The sequence below is a fragment of the Oppia nitens genome, unplaced genomic scaffold, assembly GCF_028296485.1.
Source record: "Oppia nitens isolate AA-2021 unplaced genomic scaffold, nextdenovo-longstitch-racon4-pilon3 scaffold3_pilon_pilon_pilon, whole genome shotgun sequence".
Lineage (NCBI taxonomy): Eukaryota > Metazoa > Arthropoda > Arachnida > Sarcoptiformes > Oppiidae > Oppia > Oppia nitens.
Genome location: NW_026533221.1, coordinates 3,427,018 through 3,449,713, shown reverse-complemented (window position 1 = coordinate 3,449,713; position 22,696 = coordinate 3,427,018). Strand labels below are relative to the sequence as shown.

Sequence of the window (22,696 nt, the reverse complement as noted above, 5' to 3'; positions counted from 1 at the left end):
TTTGGACAATATATTTGCAAATAAAAAAAACAGTTGTAAGACATGAATACATTGAATCGCGCATCGGTTGGCTTCGCAATTGAGATGTCGGTGCGATTTTGCGCCATTCATGGCATCTGAAGATATTTTGTGTGTTTTGAAAATATAAAGATTTTCTTAAAAAATATCACACAATAATAATATTATTAGTTATTATTATATTCAATTAGCCATCAATTTTATTAATATATAAATTAAAAACATATATTTATATCACATTTTACATTGATATAAGCATAATGTCATACCTTAAAGCAACTGTTACTCTATGGATCGGTTTGTTTGCTTACAATGTGGTTCATTGTAATCCAGGTCTGTTTGTTATTTTCAGTGCTTATACTCTTTTATTGTATAATTTATTATGCTATTAAAATATAATCTTATTATTAAATTAAAACAATTATTAAATAGATGCTAAACGACTATATGATGATCTATTATCAAGGTTAGTTAAAGATTTTTAATAATTTACATTAACAAAAAAACTAGTATTTATTTAAACATTTTTATACTGTATATTTTTATTATTATATTATAGTTATAACCGATTGATACGACCTGTCTACAATAACAGGTAATTAAAAAAATTAATTACTCTATCATTTAATAAAATTGTTAATTTATTTTTCTCTATTTAGTGATAAATTAATTGTAAAAATGGGATTGAAATTATCACAACTTATTGATGTGGTTTGTATTTACTGTATTATTATTTATTATTTATTATTGAAAATAAAATTAATGTATTAATTATTTCATTATTCGGCAGAATCTCAAAAGTCAAATAATGACAACTAATGTATGGCTTAATCAGGTATTGAATAAAAACAAAAATTATTAAAATTTTGTTTAATATGTGTTAATTGACACAAAACAAATAATAATAAAAATTTTATTAAATATTTAAGTAGAGTTTCATTATGACTTAATTGATTATTTTTACTAATAAGTATTTAAGTGGTTATACTACAAATTTTAATTTTTTACTGATAATAATTTTTATATTATGAGTTTATAACAATTAGATACAATTAAAACAATTTTTAGAATCTCAAAAAAACATAAAAAATAACAAAAACAAGTTGTTTAATAAATTTAAATATATATTTTGTTTGTATTTCAAAGTCTAAGTGTATATCGGTGCTCATTTACTGTACATAAACTGTAAATGAGATAAAATGTTATACAATTACACTGTAAGTTCCATAGTTGTATGCTTCTCATAAATTTCGAATCGAGTTCTAACTCAATTATTTACTGAGATATTAATCAAAAATCAGTGTACACCATTTTGGCAACAATTTAATTCAATATTTAGATTAGTAAACAAATTTGTGTCAATTGCAATAAATATATACACAGGACAAAATAATTTTGTAATTCATGTAAAATATTATAATTATTAAACAAATTATAGCCATAAGTCAATAGGATTTAATTTATTTTAATATTAATATTTTTATATGGATAACAAATAATGTTGTTATTTTCTTAAAAAACAAAATTCATATTATGCTATAATTTTAATCTGTGATAAATACAAACAAGTTGTTTATGGTTATTGTATTGACCATAATGTGAATTATCATTTAAACATTAATTTTTTGAAATTTAATTGTGTTTAATTTTTCAATTGAAAACCATTATAATCACTAACAAAATTTAAGAAAAACATTTTGTCAAAAAATTAATGTTTTATTTTTTTAAATCTTTCAAAAAATACTAATTTCATTAAATCATTTAAGACAACATAGCTGTTATTTAGCGATAATATTTGTATATATATATATATATATATATATCGTAAGATTTTAATGTTTAGACATAACATTCAATTGGACTTTGTTTTGATGTTTTTTTACAAAAAATAGTGGATTTTAAAGGAAATTATTATTAAGAAAAGTTATTTTTAAATTAAGTAAATCACTTAAGAAATCAATACTATTATATATATATATATATATATATATATATATATATATATATATATATGTGTGTGTGTGTGTGTGTGTGTCTGAGCATATCCTTGACTAAACTATGATGAGTCCAGTGTTGCCGACATTTGTTTAAATGATAGCTGAGATGCTCATTGCAGTTAACATTTAATATATGCCAGTTCTCATTGACCACTAGTCCAGTCATAATCATCGGCAAAATGTGTTGGCAATGACTGGAAAAATTGCTGAGACATGCAATTGAAGGAAAAAACAAATACAATGACTATAATAATAAAGCCATAACTGTTTCATTTCAATGACTTTTTACTAATGTGACAAACATTGAAAGCATCCTAAAGTGTCTAACAAATCGACAGTTTTTCAAATCATTTCAAAAATAGCGATCGCAATGATGACTACAATTCAATACATTAGTCAATACTATTATTCAATATAATTTATATATATATATATATGTGTTACACAACTCTTTAACTTTAACTGATTAATGCCTTAGAATGTCTCAATTTTGGTCAATCACTTTCAATTGCTATTTAAAATCAAATAAATTGTGTATATATTTCTATGATATATATTTCAAAATTATATGTAATCAATATAAACTATAATGTTAGATATAATATAAACAATATAATATATATATAAATTAACAGCAATATAAGATGACATTGTGTGGACATAAATTTATACTTATAAGACATTACACTTAAATTTCATCATAAGTTGAAAAACTTGTAATCATATAAATTGAATGTCTTGGCTATTATTTTAATATATTATCACATTATATGTTAGTTTTCTCGTCAAATACAGTATATCTTAATGATTGAGACACTCAGTAATGCCTTTTTATTAAATACTACAGTATTATAATATTGATTATTATACAGTACTACTGTAATATTACTGTTAGTATAAAATGGGGATTCAATTACTTAATGCAAACTCATTGGTGTTAAATTCATTGTATCGTTAGGATTTGAAACATACATTTTTGCTGTTATTGTTGTTGTTTGAAGTAAAAAGTCGATATATTAGATGACAGTCTCAACTAAATTAAAAGCAATTCAATCGATATTTGGATTTTCAATTTTTATGAACTCATCCTTCAGTCCCTATCATTCCTTATGTTTAATCAATTACTGCCATTTAGAGGGCTGTCTATCCTATTGTTATGTCACACATTCACACACATACTGTATATACTGATATAAATTATATACTGTATATATAAACTCGTTATTTCTATTGATCTCTCAATAATAATCATCGCAAACAATAATATTGTTTAGCACTCAATCATTTCTCGCATAAAATGTTAGACCAGTTTTTTGGGTTCATATTTAATATTTTCAATCGATTTGTTAATTGTGTTGAAAAGTATAATATGTTTTTCTCCATATTTTGTTTGTTTGTTAAATAGATGCAGAATTCATAATAGCGTTTAAAAATGACGCTATTTTTATAATATACAAAATAAAATCAAGTGAAACAAAATTTATATATACATAATATTTATATATATATTTATAAAAAAAGAGACAAAATACTTGACAACATGTGACAAATGTTTCAAAAAACTCGTGTAATCTTTTTTTTTAAAAAATAGTTTTTTATCTATTATTTAGCTTTTTATCGTTTTTTGGAAAACATTTTTATAAATCGTATTTTTTTAAAAACATTATGTTATAGATGTTGATATTTTTGTTTTGAAAAGTTAATTAAAATATTTTTTAAATTTCTATTTTTTTCTATTTGTGTGTCTACTATGAGATTATTAATGCTGACATTAAAAATGTTTATAAATTGTTAAAGTAGTTTAGCGTTCATTAAATTTACAATTTATCTTAATTAACCAACTTTTATTAAGATAATATAATAATTTAATTGCTGAACAAAAATTATTTTAAAAATATTTTTTAACATATTATATATATATATTTAATATCAGATAATAAACATTATTTTACAAATAAACTATTGAGAATGTAATAAATTGGAAAATTAGGAAAACAATAGTTAATTGAAAAAAAATATATATACTGTTTTTTTGGTCTAAGATTGACTAAAACATAGGATTTTTACTTGATTTGCCTTAAAGTACAATATCTTTAACAATAGTAATGCTTTTCAAGTATTTAATTTGTTTTCTGTGATTAAGGGTTATCACAAATTGTGTTTTTGTTATTTCGTTGTATTATTTGGTCAAAACATCTAAACATTCAAACATTTGGCCCTTAATTTACTAAATAATAGTTGTATACAGTATATTTCAATCTATAACTATATATAGTATAGCTATAGCTAAATATATATATATATATATATATATATATATATATTCAATTTAATACGAAACTCTACTGAATTTTGGTTTAAAATTCATTTTAAAGCAAATAGAAAATGTTTTTGTTTTTAAATTTATATATATTTCTCTTATTCTTTTGATAAATACATTTAGTATTCAATGCAATACTTCATTGATTTCACAAACCATTAATATTTATGCGATTCTAAAAAGGATCTTATAGTATATATAATATTAAATAGATTGCACTTATATAATATATAATATTGTGTATATATATATACATTATATACTGTATAAATATATTTCTATATATAAATATTTAAATCGATAAAAGAAGTTATCTAAATTTTTGCAATATATATATGTATGGTAGGAATGGACAGATTATAAGCTGAAATGGGATCCCAGAGAGTATGGCGGAGTGTCTCAGCTGTATGTGCCGGCAGAGGAGATATGGTTACCAGACATTGTTCTCTACAATAAGTAAGTTATGCACTAATACTTAATTCTCTGTTTGTATTTTATATGTACAGTATATATGATATACAGTATGTATACAAACACAGAGAATATTCTGTATCTATATATGAACTCATTTGATTGGCTTTGTTTTGTTTTTGACAAATATGAAAACAGTAGTAGTAGTAGTAGTATCAGTAAAAGTAGTAATAACACTAGTATTAAATTATTATCGATACAGTAATTATCATTTTTACAATATATGTTCAATAATATTACTGTAATAATAATTATATTCAGTAGTATTTGTAAATAAAATTTTAATCAAAATTTTCCAAATTTGAAAATAAATTCCTAAAATAATAGTCTCTCTCTCTCTCTCTCTTCTCTCCTTCTTTCTTTCATTCTTTCTTTCTCTCTCTCTCTCTCTCTCTCTCTCTCTCTCTCTTTCATATTTAATATTATAAGCCACGAGTGAACTGTTTTGTATAAATATACGTTTAGTTGCGAAGAAAAGCTTTGCACACATTTAGCATTGAATGCAATCAAATAACTTAGTAATTGTAAGCCATGTGGACGTAACAAATCAATGCTCAGTCGACTAGCATTTAATGCTCTGTAGTAACAGTAGTTGTTGTTTGCAAATGCATTCAAGTCTTGGCTTTTTTCATTCAAAGCACTGGGAATCCAAGGAATGCCTACCGATTGCCAACGATTCCCATACACACCAGTAATAATGTGTGTGTGTGTGTGTGTGTGTGTTTGTATGTWTGTGTGTGTGTGTGTGTGTGTGTATGTATGTATGTATGTATGTATGTATGTATGTATGTATGTATGTATGTATGTATGTATGTATGTATGTATGTATGTATGTATGTATGTATGTATGTATGTATGTATGTATGTATGTATGTATGTATGTATGTATGTATGTATGTATGTATGTATGTATGTATGTATGTATGTATGTATGTATGTATGTATGTATGTATGTATGTATGTATGTATGTATGTATGTATGTATGTATGTATGTATGTATGTATGTATGTATGTATGTATGTATGTATGTATGTWTGTRTGTATGTATGTATGTATGTATGTGTGTATGTATGTATGTGTGTGTATGTGTGAGTGTGTATGTATGTGTATGTGTATGTATGTGTGTGTGTGTGTGTGTGTGTGTGTGTGTGTGTGTGTTTGTATGTATGTGTGTGTGTGTGTGTGTGTGTGTGTGTGTATTGGCTGTGAACGTGATATTACATACAAACAAACGTCTTCTAACTCCATAGACATCACACGTTCATATCGTACAGAGTTTTTAGTCACATCTTTACAGTATTTATATAACATTTATAGCCAACAATTCATATATATATATAACAAAATATTTTTTATATGGTATTTATAAAATGTAGTGCAATTGTAAACTAAATGTGTCGGTTGAACACTGTGTTAGCCACTCACGTCATATACAGTAATAAAGAAATATAACACTGAAAACCTATACATTTTTGTCTAATCATAAACTATATTTCAAAAACATAACTATTATATACTGTTTATATGACGCTTTCAATGGACTTAACATTAATTGCACTTTTTATATCAATACTTCAATATACAGTATTTATAAGTTATTATTGAAACGCTTAGGATTTCAAATTTAAGCCATAATATTATAGTATACAGTATTTTATTTACAGTATAGTATATAGTATTTTTTAAATATAGCTATTTATACAAATTTACATTCAATGCATAGTATAGTGTATTGCTAGTTTTGACACAATGTTATCAAAATGTTACATATAAACTACTATCTAGTGGTTGAAAATATATTTTTTTATTTATACTGTATAAATAAATCTTAAATTTAGTTTTTTATTTGATTTTTATTGCAATCTCTAAATCTCAGTTGCTTTATATAGCACTATATGATATAATATCTTATATATATATATAACATTTTAAATCTAATTCAACTATAAAATATGTTATATAAATGACATGCAATATCTATTGATGTGTATAAATGACAATTTAGTTTATAATATATAGTTGAATGTGTTCTGAATTTATATGATTTAATTGTGACAAACTATTTAATGTAATGTAATCCTATTTAATATCTTTATATTATGCATACCAAACTCTAGTATTAAATAAAGTTAACAAATAATTACAATAAATTATAGTCTATATAAGTATATAATTTACTGTATATATATATTTATTTATATAATTTGCTGTAAAATTATAATAATAGTTATCTATCATATTTCATAGTTATGAATAAATTAGCATTTTAGTAAAGTTATAATACAAAATGATGAGAGCTAGCAGTGAGATCAACATTTATAATTTAGTCAAAATATAATATTTTTAATTTAATTTTATATTATAATTGACTTTGATAATATTATTACTGTAATGTTGTAAACCACATTATATACTGTTTGTTAGTTTTCATGAAAAACATTAAACTTAATTTATTCAATAAACAACAACAACAACAAAAATTGAAAATAATTTGATTTTTAATGTAACGAATATTATATGATATATACATTATAGTAATAAATGAATAACATTTTCATTTGTTTATAATTTTTTCTCTTTTTTAGCGCTGATGGCAATTATGAGGTTACTATCATGACTAAAGCTATCATTGTAAGTATCAATTATTATTATCACCCATTATTATTTACTATTACTATTAGTAATAGTCATTTTAGATATCTATTAGCCATTTATCAATAATACGACATGTAATACTACTACTATATATTGTATTATATATATATATATATTACAGTATATACCTTATATAAATTATATCTATATATCATATAAAGTACGAAATTATGCGCTAAAATGATTGACTCGTTTGACAGCACGACTCCGGAAAAGTGGTTTGGAATCCGCCGGCGATATACAAGAGTTCTTGTAATATAGACATCAATTATTTCCCATTTGATCAGCAGGGTATGTGTGCCACCAAATCAAGTATTATCACACATTATCACACATTATTATAATATTAATAATAATACTCAATTTAGTTGAGGATAACAACTATTATATAACTTACGTAGTGTTAGTACAAGTAGTGATCTCTCTTTCTTTCTGTCTCTCTTTTCTCTCATTTTATAATTTTATAAATATTTGTTACCAATAAATATTTTTGCACAAAATCACCATATGATATACTAATATAATATATTTTTTTATTATATTAAATTACATATAAAATAGAATATTATTAAATTTTATAACAACTAAAATGTTTGTTGTACTGTATGTATATTTACTGTATTAGATTATACTGTATGTAAGTACTGTATATATAATATAATGTATTTATGTAAATTTAATATAATAAAAATTTCCAACTCTAACTTTTATCATTTGTATGCTCAGATGCCTACAAATCAATGCTAATAATGATGATAGTAATAATACTTTTTAAATTTGTTTGTATCAAATTTTTAGCATTTTTTTATTGTTAATAATATGATATACCTGTATTATAATATATATATACATTTGTATTGTATTATTTATATTCTGTGATAATTAATACTGACATAACAATAATTTTTAATATCAAATATTTTTTTAGTGTTATAAGCAAATGAATACTAAATATATAGAGTGTTTGTCTATATTCTAGTAAAATATAACATTTTAATATAAGAATACGATTCTTATACTAAAATGTTATAATACTATATATATATATATATATATATATATATATATATATATATATATATATAGAATATATAATATATTATATACTGTATATAAATTATTATATAGTCTAATAATATTACAAAATAGAGTATATTAGTAATAAACTCGTTTCGGTGACCAATATATCATAACTATGTTAACTAAAGCGTGAGTTAGTTCGGGTGTCTATAATAGATGAGAGTTTCAATTGTTGGTAGAGATTAATGATCTGAAGTTTTCCTATTATTATTACTTCACATAGAAATTGAGTGCCAATCGATGGACCGATAATTTGAATTCTCAAACATCTCTTTTTCTTTTTAATAAAAAAAAATTATTTTAGACGAAAAAAAAGTGCTTTGAATATTAAAATCTTGACTAATGTAAATAACTTTAAATAATTTTTTTATATACAGTATATATTAACTTTTAGTCTATACTACTGTATATCATATGGATAAATCTAAACTAAAATAGTATATAATTTATTTAATATTATATTTTCATGTTTGGAAAGATGAGCTCAAAATTTTAATTATAAATGATTTTTGTCTCTCTTTTTTCTATGTCGGCACACATTTGATGACATACACGGTTAGAATGCTCGATGAAGTTCGGCAGCTGGACGTACGTTATTATACATTATATCATTATTTTATTTTTTGATTACAATAACCAGCAGAAAGAAAGAAAGAAAGAAAGAAAGAGCTTACCATTTAATGTTTCATATAATAGTGCTCTCTTGGATGCTCTCTCTCTCTCTCTCTCTCTCTCTCTCTCTCTCTCTCTCTCTCTCTCTCTCTCTCTCTCTCTCTCTCTCTCTCTCTCTGGTATTTCTGTCTTTCTTTTTTTATATATATAATTAATTTTGCTAACAATAGACTATTGTTTTAAACATAATTTTTATTTATCTAATTTCAGATACGACGGAAGTCAAGTAAATTGAATTTAGTTTTTATTTTCTGTTACACTATCTGTTTGATTCAATTATTAGTGGACAGCACTCACACACACTCACACACACTTGAAAACACTCTTATTTTCTTTTATGATAATTAGGTTGATTTGATACACTTGTTTGATCCGACACAAACTGAAAAGGAGACCACTATTGTCGATGGCATTGATTTATCTGAGTTTTATCTGAATGTTGAATGGGATATAATGCGAGTGCCGGCCAAAAAAAATATCAAATTTTATTCATACGATTCAGATCCCGCTCCCTATCTGGACATCACTTTCAATATAACACTTAGAAGAAAGACTCTCTTCTATACGGTTTGTTAACTCTCTCTCTCTCTCTCTCTCTCACACACACACACACACACACTTACTTACTCACTCACTTTCTCATTGACTGACTTAAGATTTATTTTTTAGTTTTATTTTAGTAGATATTCATTAATAATAAAGTAGATATACTTTTTTCGAGTGTCTGATTAAATCTATTTATATAATTATAATATTAATTTATATATTCATTAATTTAGGTAAATCTGATCATTCCTTGTGTCGGTATTTCGTGTCTATCAGTACTTGTATTTTATTTGCCCTCCGATTCCGGCGAAAAGGTTTGTCCACACGTTTGTAAACATAATGTAAAAATAAATGTCCGATATTTCACTTTTTTTTTGTTTTTTCCCGCTTTACTATCAATATTATAATAGTCTATATATAAGAGTTTTGTTTGCCTTTTATGTCGTTAATCTCAAAATAAAGCGATTTAATCGTCTGAATCATAACCAGCAGCCAAACGAATAAAAATCAATTAATCATTTTGTGTTGTATTGTAATATTATGTGTTATTCTCCGGCACTGTTAGGTCACACTATCGATCTCTATTATGCTGTCCTTAACTTTCTTTTTCTTGGTACTCATTGAGACCATTCCATCGACATCGTTGGCGATACCATTGTTAGGCAAATATCTTATTTTTACAATGGTCCTTGTTACTTTTTCAGGTATTACACACACACACACACACACACACACACACACACACACACTACACATATACTTTATCATACATTTGATACTTATTATACATTTGTAGAAAAACTAATTTCGACAATCATTATAAGTTTATCTAACTAACTATTCTTTTGTCAATAGTGTACACAAAGAGAGAGAGAGAGAGAGAGAGAGAGAGAGAGAGAGAGAGAGAGAGAGAAAATCAATTAAATAAATATCATTAGCACAGAGTATAATTCAAGCGAAAGAAAAATAAAACTAGTGATAAATAAATGTTATTTAGTTTGCAAATGTCGATATTCTATACTATAATTATTGGCATAATTTTGGTGTTTATTTTATTGAAACAGTAATCGTAACGGTATTAGTATTGAACATACATTTTCGGTCGCCATCCACTCATCGTATGGTATGTCTATTATATATATTGACCGCATATTTATGTTTTTCAATTATCATGAAAAACCAAATGTCTTGGGTATGTCATTATATTATTATTATTATTATAGGCTCCGTGGGTTCGCAAGACTTTTATTAGGATATTACCAAAGTTACTATTGATGAGACCGCCACAGTTTAAAATTGAGTCCACTGAGTCTGATAATAAAATTACCACTGAAAAGGTGATCACAGATATGGCCACTCTATTAGGTCCAATCTCTTCCACATCCAATTGTATTGCCGTCAAACCCGATCAATACATGATCGCCAATAAAGACTTCAGAAGTAGCAGTGGTGCCAACAAAGTGCGATCTATAGTTCCTCCACAACAAACTAATTTGTTTTCTAACTCTGGCTCCGGAGGAGATGAGATCATTATTCAAGATTTAGAGGGCAGTCCAGTACTACCATTTTTTGAGCCACCGGTGGCCACCAGTTATTATCCCAAAGAAGTGGATCAAATGATACATAACGCCATATTTATTGCTCACCACATCGGTAATCAAATCATTTATTTTATTTAAAAGTCTAATTCTAGAGACAACTTATTTTTATTTAATAATAATAATAATAGAAAATATAATAATACAGTATTTATTCTAACTATTGTAATGTTTATTTTGTTATATATATATGCAGATAATGCCGACGAATTCAAAAGTGTACGTATTATTGATTTTTTATACTCTAATATATTATTAATAATATATTAAACAAAAATTTATAGAGAATAAAGAGATTCTGTAGTATATATTTATATAAAGAATATTTTACACAAAAGCTTATACATGTAATTTATAAGCATTTATTTGTTATAGATTTGTATACATATTTATACTATATATTTATATATATAAATTTTATAAAGCATGCATCACATTGTATTTATAATTTATATACTAGAGTACATGTAGTGTATATTTAAAATGTCAATTGTGTCAAACTTTTTATCAACTTTTTTTTTGTTTTGTTTGTTGTTAAACACAATAAATAGTATCTGTAAGTATGTATCTACAGTATAATGTGTGTGTGACAAACAAAATATCATATAAAAAGTGATATAATTTATTTTATGCATAATATTATACTTACTGTACAACACATGTCTCTCTCTCTTCTTTAATACTCCTAATTTCACTGCATTTTTGTCTCTCTAAACAAAACTGATTATTAAAAATGCAAATATTTCTCTTCAATCGATTCACACAATTTAGCAATTGTTTTATACAAACAATAAGTGAATAAAATAGAAAATTTTAGTTTAAATCAAAATTGTTTGAATACATCTCTTTATATTCTTCCTCTTGAAGTCGGATATGCCGTTAAAGTTTGAGTTTGTTTTAAAGACATTTACTAATAAAAAGTCTATACTTAAGTACATAAGATATATAACTATATCGACCGGTAGTTCATTGTTTGGTAGAGTGTTATATCAGCCGTTATTTTCAATTGAATGTTATGTATGTTTGTTTCAAAGCTTTTTATAATAAACTGAAACATTTTTATGCTTTTTCAAAGCTTGCGACTCATTAATGCATTTAAAAAAACTTAAAAAGCAAAATGAAAATCACTGACTCTTGTGTTTGATGTTTACTTTGTTTTGTAGATTCAAGAGGACTGGAAATACGTTGCAATGGTTTTGGACAGGTTTGCAAACTTTTACGTTAATATATAATATATATTAAACAAAATATTTACTGTAAATTTCTATATAATATAATATATTATACATCTATAGCTATAGTTTTAGTTCACTTTTCTCTACAATTTATTTTCATTGTTTCTCATTTAGTTTACGCTTCTTTTACTCCTTTTTCTCTCATTTTTTTAGTTTCCATTTATTGAAAGAGAAAATAATAATAAAAATAATAGAAAAATATACAGAAAAATAAAAAGCGAAACTTAAGCCGCTTTTGAAGAGCAATCTTTCAGACAATTAGTGGCAAACAAATCAATTTCTTTACCCTTTTTCCGTGTTTTTGTTTAGTTTTAGTTTTATAACAACAAATAGTCAGCAATTAATTTTGTAACATTTTAATAACAATAGAAAATAGCTTTATTAAAACGTTTGGTTCAAAATATTTATCCAATTATTTATATATAATAAAAATATTATTTGGAAACAAAACTTTTTTACTTAAATTATATTTTTTTATTTGTTCGCATTTATAGTTATATAACTATTATTATAATTATATTTTTCTATTATCAGTTATAAATTAATAATTTTTACAATAAAAAATAGGCTATTTTTATGGATATTCACAGCTGCCTGTGTAATTGGCTCGTCGTGTATATTATTATTGGCCCCATCCATATACGATACAAGTATTATCAATAAATTAATAATGTTTTATTATTTTTATTATTAAAATAATAATAATTAATTTTTACATTTATTTATTTTTTTTATTAATAGCTATACCACTTGATATAATGCATTCAAAAATAGCTAAAAGTCAGTTTGATTTTTTGGCAGAAGTTTAAAATTATTTTGTTTATTATGTGTTATATGGATTATAAATTTATTTAATTAAAAATAATTAATAATGATATATTGTACTGTAAATTTATAAATCTGTAATCACAATTATGTAAAATGTAGTTATAATAAAATAATATAAATAACTAAAAATACTAAATATTATTATTATGTAATAATGATTATTATTATTCAAACTTTTATACAAAATTTTTATCATTAAAAAACTATATGATTGATTTGCAATCTCAAATCAATCAAATAACAAATATATCTAAAGTATATATCTATATATGTATTCAATTTATAGTTACTTAAGTTCTTATATGAAAATTCTTTATTTATAACATAAACGCAATGATAATCTTCGAGTAATAGTACGACACATATCCCTCCTACACATACCAGTGCTATAACATTGTGTTTTAAGTATCCCAGAATCGGTTAAGAGATTTGTTTCTATGGCAAACTAAATGATATTTTTGTAGATGAAATACTTTTACAATATTATTATTATTATTATTATTTTACTATTTTTATTATTAACTGATTTTTCAATGTTTTCAAAAATCTGGATTCTTTCACTTAAATTACTATTTTCTATTAAATGTGTTTTATTTTAAGATATATATTATATGTTTTTTAAAAAACATTTTATGCAATATTGATTTAAACAATGCAAAATTTTGACATCATTTTATTTTGAAAAAACTTGATTTATAGCCACACTTTGCTTACATTATAATATATAAAATAAAATATTATCATATATTTGGTGTCAATGAATATGACTGTAAAATGACTTTCTTGTTTTTTTAGTTATATAATATAACTTATATTATTATAAATTTAATATCAAATAACTAAAATAAACAATAGACCAATTAAATTTTTGGTTTATCATATATTTTTGTTGTTGAATTAAATATTTAATTTTGTTTAAAAAATTAATTACATAAATATCCTTAGCTCATATTTATGGATAAATCTTAGAGGACGTCTACATTAAGACTCAAAAATCATTGAAAATATGTTAAATAAAAATATTTATTGTGTTAAATATGTATAAATGCTGTTCATTATATTTAATATTAATATAGTTATCATTATTTATAAATTGTTTATTTTAGTATAATTTTTATCAAAATTAAACATTTTTAGGCAAAATATCATAATTATTTTTTTTATAATTAATAATAATTAGAATTACAATTAAATTTTCAAGATAATAATAGTCAGAGATATGAACATCTATTAAGGATATGCCACTAATAGTTAATCGTAAAGTAAATACAAAAATTGCAAATTATGTTATATAATAGTAAAAAATTTAAATTATATAAGTTATATGATATATCACAGTTAGTGTTTGTCAAAAACAATTTAACTTTTGAGTTTAAAATTCAATATTTATATAAAGTATTAGAAAAACAATCAAATAGTGAGTGAAGTGAATGAGTGGAAGAAGAGAGGGATCTAATGTGAAGACAATTAAAATAAATTGATGTCTTATTCCCTGATGTTGTGTACAATAGTATGTTATGTATGTATCCAAACCATTGGTTTATCCTTTGTTCAGATCTCTGGTTTCACCGAAAGTCTGGCAGCTGTTGCTGTCTTCCCGTTTCCATAGCAATCGCATCAATAATATTGCACTTCCTATAAGAGTTATATCTAAAAGTTTGTGCCAATTGTGTACACCATTGGCTTTAGACACAAGAAAATCCATTTTGTCGATCAAACGGCTCTTACTATTGACCCAAAAGTTATTAAGTTTAACACCGAAAGAGAGAGAGAGAGAGAATGAGAGAGAGAGAGAGAGAGAGAGAGAGAGAGAGAGAGAGAGAGAGAGAGAGAGAGAGAGAGAGAGAGAGAGGTTTAACAACGAATGTTTGCTTATATTAAAATTTATGTCGTTTTGTGGCTTTACTCTATATTAATTACTTATATAAATTAATGAAAATATAGTCAAATATTTACAAGTAATTTCAACTATATATTTAATTACATACAATACAGTATATATTTATACATTTAAGTTAGTATTAGTTGATACAATTATAAATATACTGTAAATACCAGGAACTGTATACTGTATAGAGTATATAAATTTATATACAGTAGTAGTTTATAACCAATTTTTCTTTATTGTCTCGAGAGTGTTAACAAAAAATAAAATAAAAGTAAAAACTAAAAATATTTTGACGGCGTTTGTATTGTTTGTGTTGATAAACATTTCAAAAACCCTAAGTGAGAGATAAGTTTTGACACATTTTGTAATGAAATTCACTTGAGATGAAAATCACATCCAATTGAGAACTCACTTGAATTTGAAAAACATTTATCATAAGATTATTCCAATAGTTGCTTAAATCAATAATAAAGAGGACAACAATACTAGTATTTATGTTGCAAACGACGACAGAGTATTTCTATTAGACATTATATATAAATATATATATATATAATATATAAGACGATTGTTTGGCCGCAAATAAAATTATATATATTATATGACAAATCGACACAATCTATATTTAACTTTTTTTATGAAAATAAAAAATCTTCTATTATATTGACATTTTCTTTGATATTATAAAAAAATATAAAAACTTATTTTGTCTAAATTTAATTTTTTTCTAAAGTGCAATATGTTTTAGCAATCACTGCTTTTAGTAAAGCAAAATTCACAATTATTAAAGAGTATTATCTCTATGTGTTATTATACTGTGTGTATATATACAGTATATATATATATATATTATTTGGATACTGTATTTGGATATATATATATATATAAATTTAAGAATTATAGATAAAAACCTAAAGAAAAGCAATCATTTTATGGATTTTTGACTCATATTCACTATTAAAAGCTTCAGTCATTTATCAAATGATGGGAACAATACATGAAAGGAAAGGCATATAAAAAATGTGTTCAAAATATGGTTACAGGCAATAGCTATTTGAAAAGATATTTATATTTCTTTGATTATATATTTATATATAACTGTTTGATATGTATTTTTATTTAAATTTAGTTTATTTATACAAAAATATACAGTATAATAATAAATTATAACCATTAAATAATTGAATAAAGAGTTATATAAAAAACAAATTATACTAAATATTAATCTTTCTGCAAATTTTTAGATTTATTTATTATTAAAATAATCTTAGGTTTTGTCAATATATTTATATTTCAAAAATTATATTACAATAAAATCTAAAATTTTATTATACTGTACAATACAATATTCAAACAATTAGTTGAATAAAATAAAATAAAATATATATTTATATAAAAAATTAATATTTTTTTTTTGGTTTTAACTCATGAATTCTTTAATAATAATTTATTTATAATTCCCGTGTATTTCAATAATTGACTTTACTTTACATTTTTTTTTGTCGTTTTGGTCGTTACAACAAATAAAATGTCACATAAATGTGTCATAAAAGCCTTGTTTTTCAATTATAACTGTTATAATAAATTAAGTAAACTTTATTTTTAGTATATATATATATATATATATATATATATATATATATATATATATAGTATTGTATAGTATAGTATAGTATAGTACTGTACTGTATATAACATATGTATAAAATACACTGAGTTATAATATTTATATATGGTATTATTTAATGATTTTGTTAGCAAAAATATACACAATATATATATTTATAAGATTTATTACACATATGCAGGCACTGTACGGTATATGCAAAAAATATTTAAATAATTATTTTGATTTTAATGAATACTATCTTGTAAATCACGTAAAGGATTTATATATATATATATATATATATATATATATATATATATATATAGAATGTATAATAAATATTAATACTTGTTTTAAATGTCATTATATAACAAAAATAATAAATATTTTTGCAAGAATTAAATTTTTATTTGTCGGAAAAAATTATTTGACAAAAGAAAATGTAAAAAATAAGTTTTTTCATTAAAAATATTGATTTTGTAATATATTAGAAAAAATTTGTTATAATACTTTACTTTTTATATACATTTGATTACACATTTTAATGCTTAAAATTTTGAAAGTGCTGTATTTTATAAATTTGTGTCATAAATAAAACCATTACTGTATTATTCTGTATATACTGTATATATCAATATTTACAGTATATGTAAAACTTCATTATTAAACATTTTAAAAATAGTACTACAAATAAAATGTAAAACATTGACTAATTAAATACTATATACAACAATATTCTAGTTTTTAGTATTAATTATAAATTTTATAATGTTTATATGCAAACAAGTGGATGGATTATAATTATATATTTGTTTTAATTAATTAAAATTTTATATAAACAAAATATTTAAATATACTTATTCTAAAAATATAAAATGATACAAATTGACAATATATTAAATAGTACAGCAGTATCACTATTATTTATTATCAAATCTAATATTATAGATTATTTCTAATATTTATTATTTAAACTAAAGAATCGATTAAGTATTATTTTACAGTAATTTTAAATTTATTGAAGATTTAGTTAATTATAATTTTGTAAATATATTTATAAATTTCTAATACAATATGAAATATTTGTAATTAATATTAATAATATACATAATACTCTATTTTTAATGAATGAATTTATTTCTCTTTAATTTTTAAAATCAAATATAAACTTAACTTATATTAACAAAATTTTTCTTAATTATAATAAATTCTTGATTTATTCAACACTTGATATATACTGTATATATATAACAGAATATTCTTTTAGGAGACGGAACTATAGATATAGAGAGTGAGATATACTGTAGAGAGGAAAGAGAGAGATAGATAGGACTCCTATGATAGGAGAGGGCATTACTAGTGGTACCGGTGCTGTGCTCTGCAGTGGAAAACGTGTTTTTATTAAAAGTCTTAAAAAAATACTAATAGTATTAATACTGAACCGTATATTAACATTGCATTAGGTGTTAGCCATTTGAATAGCGCACATGTTTTCCATGATTTTTACAATAATTATTGTTTAAATCAAATCATTAATAGACAAAAACCACTGGTATTTCATTTGACAATCAAATCAGTAAATTATTTATTGATTTGTACACTATTTTTAACGGACACACAACCAGTTGAAAGATGTTTTGGGGTTTGTATTTAGCTTTTTGTATGACAAACACGCCGTCACGTATTGTCGGCCGCATGTCTTGAAACCACTTAATGATATAATGTCTAACAACACGTGTTATCTTATTTGATATGCAAACAGGTGTTACACTAGAATCGGGTAAACGATACTCGCAGAGAGTGGAGGAGTCATATCACGTAACGATGGCCGCACTTCAGCCGCCGTCGACCGAAGGCAACAAAGCCTCAAAATATGTGTCGGTCTTTGTTGAACACGACAAGAATCAGCACATGTTGTGTACACTGGAACCGAATCGTACACTTCAGGTAAATCTGGATCTCATGTTCATCGAAGGCGAAGAAGTTACCTATTATTTGGTTGGAGACGGAACTGTTCATCTGACCGGTTATCTCGTACCCGACGCTTTCGATGACTACGACGAAGAGGATGATGAAGAGGAAGACGAAGAAGATGAGGATGAAGAGGTTAGCAGTGATGAAGAGTCACCGTTAAAGATTAAGTCTAATAAACGCAAGAATGAAGAGCTGACGAGTTCACCCGAAGCTACAGACAAGAAGGCAAAGGTTGATACGAAAGTTGTCGCCACCAAAGGTGTCGAACTGAATAAGAAGTCCAAAGTAGAGACAAAGGCTGAAGTGAAGCCGGCAAAGGGCGCGCTTAAGAATGAATTGAATGGCAAAAATAAAAAAGATAATAAAGTGGCCAATAATGTGAACAATAAAAAAGGTAAAGAAATTGAAAGCGAAGAAGAGAGTGAAGAAAGTGAGGACGAGGAGGAAGACGACCAAATGGATGATTCACTTGGATTCATAGACAAGGAAGCTGTTGAAAGTGGAGACGATGATGATGACGAAGAGGACGAGGAAGATGAAGAGAGTTCTGGTAATTACAATTGTCTTATTTTTGTTTGATTTTTAAAACTAATATTTAGTCTTAACAGATGAATCAGATGAGGCCAAATCAACGCCACAAAAACAGCAACAAAAGGCTGGTAACGACACGTTTACGCCATCACCTCAAAAGACACCACAGAATAATCAGAACCAAAATAATAAGCAAAAACCGTTCGGCAGCGGACAGAAGGGTGGCTTTCAGAACAGTCAACAAAAGGGTGGTCGACCACAACAAGGAAAGGGACAGTGGAATCAATCGGCAAACAAGAATCAGAACCAGAATAATAAGCCGAGACAGTTTGGTAGTGGACAGAAAGGCGGTTCTCCCGGTGCTGGTGGTGGAGGCGGCGGCAAATGGGGTAACCAACAACAAAAGGGACAATGGAACCAATCGGGTAATAAGAATCAAAACCAGAATAGGCCCAAACAGTTCGGTAGTGGACAAAAGGGTGGTACTCCCGGTGGCGGCGGTGGACAAAGAGGTGGACCACAACAAAAGGGACAGTGGAATAATTCGGGAAATAAGAACCAAAGAGGAGGAGGAGGAGGAGGTGGTGGTCAACAGTGGCAGAATAAGAAGAGCCCATTCAAGGCCTGAAAAGCATATTATTCACACATCTTTAAACATATTTAAAAAACGATAACACACTTCACATATATTTTTTAAATAAACAAATTGTGTTTTAATTAAAACTTTAATTTCTTAATAATTAGTTTAATTAGTAATAATAATAATACAAGTGTTTTTTAAATAAAGGCAAGTGTACACAAATTAATTTTATTGTACATATAAAACAAAAAATAAGTGATATTACAGTATTAATAATATGAATGGTCGACAAACTATTATCTTTTATTTTTTGGATAAAAATTTTTATTTCAAAAGATAATTAAAGAGCACTATCGATACAAATCAAGATATTTTTATAATATATATATACTTGAAATTAAATATATATATAATTAGTCGTATTCGTCATCGTCCTGATAGTTTGCGTTCGATGAACGGCTATTATCACTGGCCGGCGGCGGCGGTGGACGAGGATTATGTGGTGATCGACTATTAGGACCAGTCGATGAATTGCTGGTCTGATTCGTTGTACTACGACTTGTGGCCAACTCTTTCCGACACACCGGACATGTGGCGTGCTTTTCATAAGACAAATATGTTATTAATTTAATCAGTAAATTACCGGTAATTGAAAACACCCGATGCTTACCATTTTAAGCCAGGGAACAATACATTCATCATGATATCGGTGACTGCACTCCAATAGTCTCACTTTTTCGCCTAATTTATAGTCTTCCATACAGACAGTGCATTGTAGCACTCGTTGAATTTCATCTTCAGTTATCGTAACAATAGGTAAACGATCGATGTCTTCTTGAGGCATTGGTAGCGGACCAGAACCATCCAATTGATTTAATAACTAAACATTTATTAGATAATTAGTAAAATATAACATATTTAACAAAAATCAAATTAATTGCTTACTTGACTTATTATTTCATTGAGTCCTCCCTCACCCCAAGCATAGTCTCCAGGATTGCCATGAAGTACTTGAAATAATGGGAGCGGGAAATCAATGTTAATCATTCCTCGGGCAACACCACCGCCGCCGCCGCCCGACCCATCACGACCGGGCATCTGTCCACTCGTCATATTCGCCAATATCTGCTGAAATAACCTGAGTCAATTATAAAATATAAATTAATATCAATATATATGTGCTAATATATATATATATACACTGCGGGCCAATGTTCAGACATGAAGAAGCGATTTTAGATTTATTTAATTTTATAAATCAAATGAAAATTAAAATCAATATACAGTTTAATGTATGTATAGAGTAGATGTCTGTCTAATTTATGCAAATTTACACTCTATTGCACTTTAAAAAGATTTGACTACATTTCACACATTTGATATAATATTTAAGTATAATTTCGACTACAACTATGTTTCACTGTCTATAATAGTTTGACTTATGTTAATACAAATGTTTAATCATTAAAAAAATTATTTAAATAATAAAAATACTAATGAAATATTTAATACTATTTACTGTATAAATATGTAGAGTAAAACTTTTGCATTGGTCAGCATTGACTGCATAAAGTGTGGCATACAGTATGTAAACAGTGTATTGTGATTGTTGTGTTGACCTACCCCTCCAAAGACTGAGCGTTGTCAATAGTTCCGCCAGAATTGGTCATCACATTAAAATGAATAACTCGTGCGGTCGGTGGTGGTTGCGGTGGTCGTGGATTGCCATCGCTTGGTGTATATCTCATCGACGGTCGATCAAGCGGTGGTCGCCCAGAACTGGTTGCTCCGTTTGTTGCGCCGTCACTGGAACTATGATTTCGAGCGGCGCCGCCGTCGCCTTCCTGGTCAGGCAATAGATGCTCCAATATATCCATTGACTGGTCATCTTCATCGCTATTGTCGGTGAAAACAAATGTACGAATATCATTATACAATAAGCAATTGAATCAAATCAATGGATCAACTAATACGTACTGACTGTTTGTGTCCATTCCATCTTTTGGATTGATTTCTTCGACAAAACCCGACCGACAGAGAGGACACGTAAAATCCTAAAAATGATTAACACATAAATTAATATCAGATATTTGTTTAGTAATAACAAAGAAATGTCATAATTGTTTCGTTAATAAATTATCATCAAATGAGTGGATGAGCTCTGAATCAAAACAAATCGGGTCATCGGAAAAAAACAAAAAGTGGTCGGACATCAAACAAAATAATTACCGATAGTACACGATCTGACTCTTGATGGCAATTATGACAATAATATCTTGTGGGCGACATATTGGTGGACATATCAAGCGTCGCCTCAGCCATCACTTGTCGCAGACAATCAAATGATTTGTTTACAAACGTCTGTAACGTAGACTCTGATTGCAAACCTATGAAGAGTACAGAGACTCCACTCTCTCTCTCTCTCTCTCTCTGAATGATGTCTTCGACGCCAATGAGTGACCAAAGAGGGCGATACTGAAGATGGAGAGAAAGCCAAAAGTTTGAAACCAAATCAATGGGTTTTATCATAACATTTGTGTTATTGATTGAACAGATGTGTGATGACTGAGTTAACCGACGATGAGATCAATGGATTGAATATAAGACTGTTTTGAATCTAATGTCTGATTGAAAACAATTTTAAAATACAATTAAAATATTTGTTTGTTTTTTGTTTGCAAATCAATCGATGC

The 22,696-nt window shown here is 25.8% G+C and overlaps 3 protein-coding genes across 5 annotated transcripts; 2 read left to right on the top strand and 1 right to left on the bottom strand.

Annotated features, from left to right (window-relative positions):
* The first annotated feature begins 284 nt into the window (after positions 1–284).
* On the top strand, positions 285–13,402 carry LOC128958312 (acetylcholine receptor subunit alpha-like 1). 2 transcript variants are annotated; one of them, XM_054304151.1, is made up of 19 exons: positions 285–351; positions 451–484; positions 578–613; positions 678–729; positions 809–853; positions 4,682–4,791; positions 7,393–7,438; positions 7,663–7,753; positions 9,103–9,130; positions 9,425–9,440; positions 9,563–9,781; positions 9,994–10,074; positions 10,326–10,464; positions 10,825–10,883; positions 10,984–11,413; positions 11,555–11,577; positions 12,522–12,562; positions 13,161–13,243; positions 13,335–13,402. In XM_054304151.1, the coding sequence occupies exons 4-19, from the start codon at positions 697–699 to the stop codon at positions 13,400–13,402; spliced, it is 1,512 nt and encodes a 503-aa protein (XP_054160126.1). In that variant the 5' UTR covers positions 285–351; positions 451–484; positions 578–613; positions 678–696. The 2 variants fall into 2 exon arrangements, with proteins under 2 accessions (XP_054160126.1, XP_054160125.1); XM_054304150.1 differs by lacking the exons at positions 285–351; positions 451–484; positions 578–613; ... (1 more) ...; positions 809–853; positions 4,682–4,791 and adding an exon at positions 7,244–7,310.
* A 4,940-nt stretch (positions 13,403–18,342) lies between these two features.
* Positions 18,343–20,113, top strand: LOC128958601 (46 kDa FK506-binding nuclear protein-like). Of its 2 annotated transcripts, none has more exons than XM_054304484.1 (3): positions 18,343–18,560; positions 18,681–19,442; positions 19,492–20,113. In XM_054304484.1, exons 1-3 carry the CDS (start codon positions 18,551–18,553, stop codon positions 20,049–20,051), a joined length of 1,332 nt encoding a protein of 443 aa, XP_054160459.1. In that variant the 5' UTR covers positions 18,343–18,550; the 3' UTR covers positions 20,052–20,113. The 2 variants fall into 2 exon arrangements, with proteins under 2 accessions (XP_054160459.1, XP_054160460.1); XM_054304485.1 differs by having other exon boundaries at positions 18,347–18,560; positions 19,501–20,113.
* Positions 20,114–20,356: 243 nt separating this feature from the next.
* LOC128958602 (E3 ubiquitin-protein ligase RNF115-like) lies at positions 20,357–22,650 on the bottom strand. The gene is made up of 6 exons (XM_054304486.1): positions 22,233–22,650; positions 21,981–22,057; positions 21,627–21,899; positions 20,949–21,141; positions 20,674–20,883; positions 20,357–20,602 (listed from the first exon to the last, which is right to left on the bottom strand). Exons 1-6 carry the CDS (start codon positions 22,530–22,532, stop codon positions 20,417–20,419), a joined length of 1,239 nt encoding a protein of 412 aa, XP_054160461.1. The 5' UTR covers positions 22,533–22,650; the 3' UTR covers positions 20,357–20,416.
* Between the last annotated feature and the right edge of the window lie 46 nt (positions 22,651–22,696).